The 12,735-nt window shown below is 43.0% G+C and overlaps 1 protein-coding gene across 1 annotated transcript; it reads right to left on the bottom strand.

Annotated features, from left to right (window-relative positions):
- Positions 1-3,899: 3,899 nt before the first annotated feature.
- ARPC5 (actin related protein 2/3 complex subunit 5) lies at positions 3,900-12,472 on the bottom strand. The gene is made up of 4 exons (XM_072128612.1): positions 12,238-12,472; positions 8,992-9,063; positions 7,891-8,067; positions 3,900-6,384 (listed from the first exon to the last, which is right to left on the bottom strand). The coding sequence occupies exons 1-4, from the start codon at positions 12,376-12,378 to the stop codon at positions 6,322-6,324; spliced, it is 453 nt and encodes a 150-aa protein (XP_071984713.1). The 5' UTR covers positions 12,379-12,472; the 3' UTR covers positions 3,900-6,321.
- Between the last annotated feature and the right edge of the window lie 263 nt (positions 12,473-12,735).

Raw genomic sequence — 12,735 nt, forward strand, 5'->3', positions numbered from 1 at the left:
TGTAAAACTTTATACATTTTGATTCCCATGCTGTAGTTAAACACCACAAGAGAACAGTAGAATAGAATTGGATACTGTTGACCTGTAGCATGGTTAAGTTAACACTCCATATGTATTCCGTATGAAACAAGTCATTACAATATCAGATTGGTGGTGATCCGATCAGGGGCGTAACTACAGCTGTGACTGCTATGGGGCCCCATCATCCAACCAGACATGCTTAAGAATGGAGGATTATATAAATATTATGCTGCACGTTGTACAATATATAGATAACATATATGATGTTTATATGCTCCATATGTGTGTTTATATATGTGCTGTGTATATATCTCCAGTGGTGAGGTGCAAAAAGGCAGCAAAACAAGGCTACATATACATTAACGTGTGCCCACCGTACCGTAGCATGGTGGGCACATTTTGGTGCCGTGGAGAGGAGAAGGGGATGAGCGCCACTCCCCCCCCGCCCCTCTCCATAGTGATATATGACGCACTGCGCCGTATTCCGGAGAAAGATAGGAAATCTCCTATCTCCCTCACGGCTACGGCGCTGTACCACTCCCGTAGGGTGCTCTGCGCCCCTTGCCGTGTATGGGGGATGTATATACACCGTATATACGTCCCCCATACATGTGTGTGAATGTAGCCTGAGAGAACACCAGGATTCTGACACTTTGTGTATATGGTGTGTGTGTATATACTGTACAGTATGTGTATGTATATAAATGCTGTACATTTGTATATGGAACTACAGGTTTGTGAATGTGATGTTTATATGCTTTATATGTGTGTGCAGGAGTGTATAAATGTTTTTATGAGTGAAGAACTGTATGCTTCTGTATATATTTTTATAGGTAGGGCCCCATTCAGAAGTCTGCTAGGGGGCCCTACTTCTCCTAGATACTCCCCTGGGTCTGATACCTGGTATCCCAGCAATCAGCTGCTTTAGAATATCACAGGGTGCAGCCAATCAGTATGATCTTATTGAAGTCAATCAATCCTTTCCCTTATATTGGTCCATTTCACTTCAGTTGTGGGAAACAATGGATTCCCTCCACTCAAATATGGCAATAGTACAAGCCCCCAAAATCATCAATGTCTAAGAATAAAAGTGTAAAAGTAGGGTCCCTACTTCCTTACATTTTCCTATGATCTTTGTCTCTTTGGTTCCTAAGAAAATTCCACGTATCTCCTAAAAGCCTTTTAGTAACAAACAAAAGCTCAGTTTTTACTTTTGGGTAGAGCCACTCTTATAATCATAGTCTTCGATATTATACAGTAACCAACCTATTTTACTATATGGTTTGTACCCAAAAAAGAGAACATATGTTTGTTCATTATGAACAACGCCAAGTATGTGCAAATGTTTCCTTCCCTTCCCATTCATTGCAAAAGGTTATGGAGAAATTCATCATTGTGACCGCTGCTGGTTGCTTAATGTAATTAAAGGGTATTTTTTTTAAAGTGTAATTAATCTCTCATCAAACTTTGAATAGTTCAGTATGAGAAAAAAAAACACCATTTCTGACCCCATTACATATCATGCACCCTTCTGTTCTCCATAGTTGCAGCTCTTTCATTAGGTCTTGGAGTGGATAATCTTTCTTATATCAATTTAAATAGAACATGCGTCCTGCTGCAACATTCAATGTCTACGGAAGTGCCAGAAATAGCTGAACACAGCGTTCACCATCTCCTACACCCTAGGACAGTGGTGGCGAACCTATGGCACTGGTGCCAGAGATGGCACTCGGAGGCCTCTCTGTGGACACACGGGCTGTCTCCCAAGCACAGAGTTTGCCAGACATGGCTTCTTCCTGCAGTCTCAGGCAGTGCAAGTAGTGCCCTGCTATTTTAAAGTGACCCATCCTGTGCTGCTTTGTCGGGTCCAAAGAGTGAAAAGGCGTGGACAGGGTCGGATTGGAGCTCAAAGATTCTGGTAGCAATAAGTTTGTTACTGCCTAAATTGCCGTGTTGGCACTTTGGGAAAAGCTAGTGTTTTTTGGGTCTCATTTTGGGCACTCGATCTCTAAAAGGTTTGCCATCATTGCCGTAGGAGGATGGATGAGATATCCAATGATCGCTATGTTCCACTATTTTAGATGTTCGTTCAGTTGAATGAAGTGCCACAACACAAACCTGCCGCTCCATCAATCACAAGGAACAGGATCCACATTCTCATGGGGGTCACCTATAGAAAACATTGAACTGCAGCTCTCAGAAGAATCAGAATACTGTATATAGACAAAGTGAACAATAACCAGGTAAGAAAAGAAATACAGGCACAGGTGGATACTTGCTATGGAAGCCTCTATCTTTTCCCAAAAGCCTTAAAGGGGTATTCTCATTTCAGAAAATGTTATTGTTAGTATTATAAAAAGTTATACAATTTTACAATATACTTTCTATATCAATTTCTTACAGTTTTCTAGATCTCTGCTTGCTGTTCTTCTATAGAAGCTTCAATGTTTACTTTGAGTGGACAGAAATCTGACCCTGGTCCCACAGGTGCACGGCTCGTTATATCATAGAGTGTAATCAGAGCTGTGTGATATAACGAGCCGTGCACCTGTGTGACCAGGGTCAGATTTCTATCCACTGGAAGTAAGCATAGAAGCTTCCTATAGAATGACATCAAGCAGAGATCTAGAAAACCGCAAGAAATTGATACAGAAAGTATATTGGAAAATTGTATAACTTTTTGTAATACAAACAATAACATTAATTTGCAGAAATGAGAATACCCCCTTTAAATCAAATCAGTGCCAAGTCTTCTCTATAATGTCCATGTGATTCTGCTGATCCTCCTAAGTGAGAGTTAGATGAGCAGATTCTCTTCTACCTTCTAATTGTAAGGGAGACATGATAGCGGCTGGTATCCAGCCACCAGATCGGATCCAAATGAGAAATAGATGTGGTCCCTATATAAAGCTTATTTATAGATTATAAGATAACCAGTATTCATGTTTTCCTTCATGTATACACATTTCTGATTATTAATAAAATATTTTTTGTAATGTTTTGGTTTACATTGTTTCACTACTTGTACACTGAGTTATTGAAATGTTTCTAGTGTGACTTGTCCTCCTCTCTACTGCGTGTGTAGTGTAGCACATTCTGCACAATTCTCATATATAACATTTTCAAGTTATTACTTAGTAAATTGCATATACCTGTAATGCATCCTGCTGGGTAGTAGTCCAATGGTCACTATCATACTATAAGATGAAGCGGATGTTTCAGCAACTTTTTAATACACCACACCAAGTTGCGACCACCCATTATGCACCAGCCTCCCACAAACAAAGCTGCTGAGCCCATTCTACTAGAAATCAAGGAATTTTTTTCAGTCCAGATAATCCCTTTAAACATGGACGCTCACCACTCCATAGACTCTTTGGCCCCACCATTTCAGAGCAATCATGGATATTAGTTTTGGCTACCAATATGCTTATAAGGCTTTGCACAGTCATTTGGGTAGCCCTTGGGTACAGCGAACAGACAATATTGAGCAGAGAATGCATACCGATTGATACAGATGGATTCATTAATCTGTCTATGACAAAATCTGTAAAAAGCAATTGTTCCTCCGATTCTAAACCTTAAGGGTGATGCCACACATGGCGTTTTGAACCCGGTTTTTGTTCAATTTTTAAGCAGTCAGTTTAAAATGCATCAATTTTTGAAAGGGTTTACCAATTATCTTAATTAAAAATGGTAAAAAACGGATGCGTTTTCAAAAAACGGAATGCTTAAAAACGGACCAAACATAGGTTCAAAACACCATGTGTGGCATCACCCTAAACCAAACTTCTTTAGCAGCAAATTTTTCAGGAGGATCAGTCCACTATTTCTTCTGGCAAAAGTAATATTCAATATAAAAGACAACACAGGCATAATTAATCCAAATCAATATTTAATTTGTAAAAAAAAAAAAAAAAAAAAAACATAGCAAAGTTTCATTACGTCAGTGCTACGAGCCCTTTAATGCAAGTGTCAACATTAAAGGCCCCTCTAGCAAATATTGGATTAAGGCTTCGATACCCTTGTTGGGTATGTGGTTGTAAGGTGCTTTCTAGCAATCAGCTGATCCGCAAAATAACTGGGTCGGTCCCATCGTATTGTCTGCTCTGCAGAGAAAGTGGGATCCCAGTCGCCCAGACTGACTACATGGATCCCTGGGCCAGCATCAGTCATTAAGCCTTGCAACCATGAGCCTGTCAGAGAGAGGCAGAGACCATAATGCCAACTCTGCCCTTGGGTACTTTCAGATTGTCAAAAAAACACCAACTTGTGAGGTTTTGATGCACAGCCGCTTATATGCAGATAGCTGCGGGGTTCTATTACTTTTGGCACTCAAGCCGATGCCCCTTTAAGCCAGTTATTAAGTATTGTAAGCGCTATCTGGTTCAGGTCTGGAACCAGCAGCTGGAATGGCAAAGCCAAGCCCTTTAGTATATGGTACTTTGTAAACTTTAGGTTAAACTATGTTCGGTTTACATGTGGTAAAACAACATACAACAGTACTATAAAGAGCTGCCTTCTTGAAGTAAGGGTTAAAGTCCTAATCCGGCACCATATGATGGTGGTTGTGTATATGGGCACTGACGAGAATCAAAATACCATATCCTACAAAAATGTTTCATTTCAACCAAGTCTGATGGTAAAGGCCTAAAAAATACCCATAATGGGTAATGAAATGCAGTAAGACATCCTTCTAATTTCATATATGGTATAACCGGATCTAAAATGGATGCAAAAGCACTGTTCCTCTATAGCGCACCTGCCACCTACACATAACACAAGCAGCTATTTTGTGGGCACAATTATTTTGAATTATTATTTGCTCATTAAACAATGCATGAGATGCATCATAAAAAGGGTGCAATGTAAAAATCTAACATTTGCCCACGGCAACCAATCAGTTCGGCTTCTATTTCTCGGAGGCTTTTGTGAAAATGAAGCAATCTGATTGGGTGCTTAACTGTGTTTTCCATGAATGGGGAAAACAACCAGGGGGCCAGGGCAAGAAAAAATGAATGATCATATAATTACCCCTCTGAAACTCCAACATCAGTCTGGTGCTTACAGTTTTGGGCTCTGGGCCACTGGTCCTGCTTCATCCGATCACTGCCCTCCTTGGACATGGATCGTCATTTCAGTTTTTCGTGGGAATTCACTTTTTGTGTTGTCCCCTGTTACGAAGAGGCTGCCAGTCATTGGATCAAGCAGGTCCGGTGACCCCTGAAAATCCCATTCAGCTGCTGGACCCGAAACCAGAAGTACCAGATTTACTCAGGAAACAAGAGCCAGAGTGGGGTAAGTATTGTATTGTATGAATTTTTTTTTCCAACCTGGCCCCCTTTAAGGAAACTCTCCTCTTCCCCCTTGCTCTAGAATCCGGATAACCATTCCCATTTGTTTTTTTAAAACACTAAAACCTGGGCCTCATTTAGCAAAATTGCAAAATCATGAAACTATATTTATTGCCAACAGCAACCAATCAAAGTGCAGCTATTATTTCTTAAACTGCTCTGGAAAAATGAAAGCTGAATGCTGATTGGGTGCCAGGGTAAACAAAGGCAATTTTGCTAAACTAGGCCCTCAATTATTAGTATAGATAAAGCTAAGGTATGTGTTTGAGCTAATTCGGCCCCAAAAATGAAAACTTTGGCTATGGGCAGTGGAAGGGCACTGTGTGCGATGTTGTTTTGCAAGACCTCACTTTTGTTGGTTGAGGAAAGTAACCCAAGGAGTCACAGCAGCAGAGCGAATCTTTTTTACTATATAATTTATCCCTTTATACACCTAGGACCTGAGGGAGTTTATGGTAACAACATCCAGACCCTGGGCAGTGTGACACTGTCCGGGCCTAGATCGGTCTCTGGACACTGTTCCATGATATAAAAGCCTTAGATTGCAAAAACGCCACATCCTGAGAGAACCTCCTAATGGTGTGGAAGGTGTGGCAGCAGCAGGAATGAAAGGGGGTTCAGCCGGCTCCAAGGGCCAAGCTGCAACAACAAAATATGAGGCTATAAGGCGCAATACACTGCGGCCTGTAAAAACCGGAAGGTGGCATTCGAACAGAGCCCAGCTCAAGGAGGGCAGGTACGCGGATAATAAACAGAGCACTGCATGCACTCACATGTTCTGCGTACTTCAAAAACGTATATAAAAAAAAAAAGAAAGCTAAAGAAGAAATAGGAGAATAGAAATGTGGGCAACGACAAAGTAATGGATGGGCGGCTACAGCTAGGCTGCAGCTCAGAGTTTTGGTCTTGTCACCAGTTCTTCCATCTATCGCATCCAGCTGAACATTCAAACTGTCTTCCTGGCAGTCAGTACCCGGACTATAGAGCCCACGCCACCCACTGCCAGAGCCTATAGAGGAGACAAAAAGGCACAGAAGAGGCGGCATAAACATCTCATTCAGGCAATGTTACAAAGTGTGAAATGAGGCCCTGATAACCATGTAAATGGAGTAACAGGCGGAACAACAAACCAACAACTAGCAGCAGTATAGATCTGTCTAGACATTGTGCTGTACTTGGTTTCATTCATGGTTTTTTTTATTGTAATGTATTCATAGGAAAAATTATAAAAGTGGCGCCATAGACACCTGGCTCCTGAGATATTAATGGAATACTTGTAAATAGATGGTTTAGGGTTAGATCACAATCTGGGAAATCGGTGGCACAAACCTGTGTGGTAATGTTCCCAGTGTAAAACAATATTCCAAGTGGAATCCGGATGCCTGCCCCGCCGAATCTAGGACATGTCAATGGATTTTTGCCCAATATTTGACACAGATTTCTGCCATAAAATAAATGGCAAATTCTGCCTTGTGAACATACTCAGAGTTGGATCAGTAGAAATTGAAAAGATAAAATGTTTCCCAAATTATACTGAAAGCGCTAGCATAAAAATATTCACAATACGGCCTCGCACACAACAACTTTATGTGCTCTCGGACCACTGTTGTGGTCTCTTGTTTGTGGACCGCGTGTTGTTGGGTTGAGAGGTCATGTCACATGCTGATGATAATAAAAAAAAGACTGCCAGGCCCCAAACTCAGGCAGAAACAGGACCTGCTCTATAATTTGCAGCCTGGGCAGTTGGCTCATTCATGCACAGAGCTGTAGAAACAACATCCATTGTATAGGGTGATGTCACATATGGCGGTTTTAGGCCGTTTTTGGCCATTTTTTAGTTAGTGCGTTTTCAGATTGTAAAAAACCCATCTGTTAAAAACTGAATCCGTTTTTTAAAAACGCATGCGGTTTTTGCAAACCCATGCGTTTTTGCCCGGTTTCTGAATTTGCGCAATTAAAACCAGATGCGTTTTTTTTACGCAACTAAAAACGGCCCTAAAACAGCCTAAAAACGCCATGTGTGACACCACATATAAGCCCATGGAAGGCCATAGGGACAGGTTAGGCTTTGTCTTTGTTCCCTAATATACAGTCGTGTGCATGAGGCCTAAGGCTTTTATTAATGTAAGGGAAAGAATAGCCCGGACACACCAAACTGATCAGCATTAAATTCTGTCCTTGGGCTCTGTTCACATTATGTATAAACCTTCTATGAATGTATAGAACTTTCAGGAATATTCCTAAACGTCACCCACCCATGGAAGGCTACGATATTTCACTATACAGACATACAAAGGGCCCCCCACTCGTTTTGCAGGAGCTCATGGTACAGGGTAACATCTTCTTATACAAGGTTATAAAAGATATACACATCAGGCTAATAGAGGGTAGAAGGACACGCTCGTGGCCTCCATAGGGTAAATTGTGGATTATAGATATTCTAGGGGCATTTTCTACAAATTTCGAACGTAAGGAAAATCTACATAACTATACTATACCCTTAGTATGTTCTCACCTTCTCATGCCATTGCAGTAGAACAGCACTGCTGTTATCAGACGGACTCTCAAAGCCTTTGTAGATGTATTTCATTAGCAGGTCCACATTGTTCTTATCCAGAGACTGAACAGCCTTCTCTATCTCATTGGCTTTAAAGGAGACCAGAACCTTCAGAACCAGACTCTCTGCTCGATCCTGTAAGGAGAAAATTGATTAGTAGTAGGATTACAATCCTGGTGATAGGAGACCTGGAAATGAATGACAAGCACCTAGGCACCATCTGCAAAACTTGTAGCAGGTCTGGAAGAGAATCAATCAACTCAATCTCCAACTGAAGGTGGGAGCCGTCACATCAGATGAAACGTGGTCAGAGGAACATATGTGGGAGACAGGTAAGGTAATAAGGGTGGTGGAACACGAAGCATTTTGAACCTGTTTTTAGGCAGTCCGTCAAAAAACGCATGCGTTTTTGAAACGCATCCGTTTTTTGACCGTTTTTGTCCTTTTTCCAATTATCCCAATTAAGATAATTGGAAAAACTGTCAAAAATGGATGCGTTTTCATGTGTTTTTTAACGGACTGAACGGCCTAAAAATGGGTTCAAAACGCCATGTGTGCCACCACCGTAAGACTATGACAGTCATTCTGAGAAGCAGACATTTGTGACGAACACTAAAGAGTTAACTATCCAGAGCTAAAAAACAAGGAGCATTCCTACAACTTGACTAAGCCTTCCCCCATTAGCCACCATACAAAGGGTAACTCAGGAAATCCATGATTCGTGTGGTTACAGAGGCAGCTACATTACCAACTAGACTATGCCGCCATCCAATCCGGGAGCTGGAGAGATAACCACAATCCCGCTAACCATATTACCGGTACCTTGCACATAACTGCTGATATGGTATAATAAACATGCTAAAAAAGAATTTAGAATTCGCAATGGGGTCGCTATTTTAAGAGAAAAATTGGCTGCAAATCTGTGTGTCTGACTATGGGATTTGTGCGATGCTTTTGCAGTTTATCCTCACAGTACTTTAAGCTTGCACTTTCCACAACCTTGGAAATGTGGGGTTATCAAAGGGGTTAGGGAAAACATAATGTGACCTGTGACCTTACCTTAGCCGATTGATTCTTTGTGTTTAACGGTGGGTTCTTCAGAGCGGCCTGCAGAGCACCCATCATGTTCCCTGTGCCTCGGGGTTAAGGAAATCATACAACAAGACAATGACAGTCACTAAATGTGAACAGGGTTCTCTGAGGGGTTCCACATTATGACGGTTACATGGTGCTGATCTCACAGATCGTGGCCATAAACGTGGGGGCTTTGTATGTACAAATTAGCGTGTCTGCATTGGCACGTGGACACACATTAACCCTACAACCACCAGCCCCACATTAACGCTCAAAAGAAATTAGACTATTTTAGGAAATAAAGCTTCTAGAGAGCAATTTATCATATGTATTTATATACCCCATGGCCAACACCATTACAGTATGTACCAGCCTCTTAGCCTAAATACCCTTTAGTGGCCGCTCACTCCGGATTATATTCAGGGTATGCATCAATAAAAGGAGAGCAGTCATGATCACTAATAGCTCTAATATCAAAAGATGTGATAAATTATTTATCTGATACTCAGAAAGAATCTTCTTATTAATAACATAATAGAAGATACCTTGCTGATACTTGACATCTGAAAAGGAGAAGATAAGAAAAGTCTTATCCCTTGAGCTGTCCAAAAATCTGTGACTAAAATCACAGAGAAGCTACATGAGCAAAGGGTCTCCCGTTAAAGAAAATGTCAGCAGTTTTGACCATGTAAATCTTCAGACAGTGTTGGGTATTGTCGATGGGGATCTGTGTAACTATACTTTTGTGTGTGTTGTTAGTAGCAGCAGGACTGTGAAAAACATTCAGAGCATTCTGGTGTCTGAGATTTTTTTCACTGTACTTCTACATAATTCCTCTACTCTTCTGTAGTACCTGTATACCACTCAGGGTAAGTGGCTGTACAGTGAAGAGATATCACACACCAGTGTACTCCAAGTCTAAAAATCCATTGTCACAGTACCGCTGCTCCTACTAACAACACAAAAAGGTCTGGTTACAGAGCTCTCCAGAGGCAAACCTAACAATGTCTGGAGCTTTGAATGGTCAAAACTGCTGACAGATTTACTTTAAGGTACCCCTACCAGGAATAAGCGGACCTGAAACGCAGAACTTTGGTGTTCAGGCTCAAGGTTTGGCTGAACTCAGGTCCACTCATCTCTAGCCTCTACCCATTAAATACAAGCACAGAATATGATGGGATTGGACCATGAATACTTTCCTGCATATTTTGTGGATCACAACAAATCCTGGTGTGTGCATGCAGCCAAACTGCGGTTACACTTACGAATTTAAAGTGCGCTGGAGGGAGATGTGTGGACAGAAGGATTGAGCTGTTGGATCACCAATTGTTGGATGTATAAGCAGCTGATGAGTCTCCAGCATTGGGCGACAGCTATTATATATAGGGATATGGCCATGTTTATCACCACTATAAAGAAGGTGTACACTCAGGCTAACCCGTTTTTAGGTCAGAAGACATTCCCTGCATTTCCATCTTCCCGACTCTCAGGCTTCCACTTCCTGCATTCCTGAACTACAAGCAAGACCCAGCATGTGTCCCTCCAGCAGCAACCTGAGCGCTGTGTACTAACTGATAACACACAGCAAGAGGTGTGACAACCCAGGTGTGTGTACAGCGCGGCACCCAGCGATCCTGATACAGTGTAAAGGTCACAACACTCAATCTGGACGCTCCCTGGAAAGATACCAACGGTACATAGTGTGGTCACAGACTGTATCCATGACCTGTAACTCCACATCAGGGACAAATGGGTTCTGTATTCAGGACCCACAACTCCAGATCATGATGGGTTCTGTGTCTGTGACCCATAACTCCAGGACAGGTACAGATGGGTTCTGTGTCTGTGAACAGTAAGTCCTGAAAAGGCACACATGGGTTCTGTACCCGTGACCCCTAACTTCATGACAGGCACACACGGGTTCTGTACACGTGACCCCTAACTTCAGGACAGCCACACATGGGTTCTGTACCCGTGACCCCTAACTTCAGGACAGGCACACATGGGTTCTGTACACGTAACCCCTAACTTCAGGACAGGCACACATGGGTTCTGTACACGTGACCCCTAACTTCAGGACAGGCACACATGGGTTGTGTATCCATGACCCATAACTCCACATCATGGACAAATTAATTGTGTATCTGTGACCCGTCACTCCAGATCACGGACAGATGGGATCCTCTTACCCATATTTACAGGCCAAGGCCCCCGATGGGTTTTGTGTCTGTTACCCCTAATTCCAGGCCAGGTACTGATGGGTTCTATATCTGTGTCCCCTAACTCTCAATCAGGGAGTGAGGGTATCTATGAACCATACCTCTAGATCAGTCACAGACGGGTTCTGTATCTGTGACCCATAACTCCAGATGAATGACAGCAACTATAAGCCGAAACTTTAGATCAGGGATGGACGGGAGGGTCTATAAGACTCTAGAACCTTATACTCCTCAAACAGTTTGTGTTGCAAGTATTTCAGTTTCTGATTACTTTCAAGATCTCCGTTTGCTGTCACTGAACGGGAATTTCGGCTTCTGCAAGTTTTTGTACATATCTTCTTTGAGTTAAATGGAACGCACGTGAGGTTAGTGATACAGTTACTTGCGCTGAAACATTATAGCCAATTACATTTATTATTCTGTCTCTGAGCTGCATATTGTGTCGGGGGGCTTGTTGGCGGTACCCACTCTGGTCGATGACCACCTTATGCCCATATAGATAGGACCGGGGATAATCCCATTCATTATCAGCATCTAGTGAAAATTGGTGTAATACTTGCATCAGCATCAGACCATTTACTCCAAACCCCAATCTGAAGGGCTGCGGCTGCCCCCAGGTTTTACAAAGACGTTTCTGGTACAGGAAATTTAGAAATAGAAGCAGAAGTATCTGCGCCCCTCTAGGAGTCACACACGGGTTCCTCTTTACAGAAGTAACATGACTTCCATGTAAGTGCACATTTACATAGACCCCCTAGGACACCCACAGAGCACAAGCGGACCATGCAGAGACTCAGTCTTGTACATGACATATACATTACATGTACATTGTATCTTTTTACCTGCACATGATATGATACATGACAACCTCAGCTCTGCTACATCCGGGTGTAGCTCAGCACCGCTGCATCTGTAAGCTGTATACGAGCAGATAGAGGTATATATAGATGTATACAGTGTAGCACCAGGGTGCTGTATACCATGCAGGGCACACAGGTATATAGAAAGGATATCCCCGGATAGCGCCGTCCACCTCCCCCTCGTCCGGTCCCTGCTGTCCTTCTCCGGCCTCCTCCTCGTCCACGAACTTGTTCTCATCGTACTCGTCCACATCCACCTTGCGGAAGCGGGCGGACATCGCGTTCTTCGCCATCCTGTACCGGAGCGCCGGGCGGCAGCAGCAGCAGGCAGGGAGCGGCCGGGCTCAATGCGCAGGCGCAGCGGCTTCCGCTCTGACCGCCGGCTTCCTGTACTGACTGGGACATTGTGCAGTGCTGACAGCGGCCGCGCGGGGGAGCAGGAGAGGCCGCCAGCGGGAAGGAGGGACGTGCTCCAGCATGCATCACGTGTGTGTCATGTATGTGCAGGGGGGGATGAGTCATGTATGTGCAGGGGGATGTGTCATGTATGTGCAGGGGGATGAGTCATGTATGTGCAGGGGGATGCGTCATGTATGTGCAGGGGGATGAGTCATGTATGTGGAGGGGAGGTGTCATGTATGTGCAGGGGG

Source organism: Engystomops pustulosus, chromosome 10 (assembly GCF_040894005.1).
Source record: "Engystomops pustulosus chromosome 10, aEngPut4.maternal, whole genome shotgun sequence".
Taxonomy (NCBI): domain Eukaryota; kingdom Metazoa; phylum Chordata; class Amphibia; order Anura; family Leptodactylidae; genus Engystomops; species Engystomops pustulosus.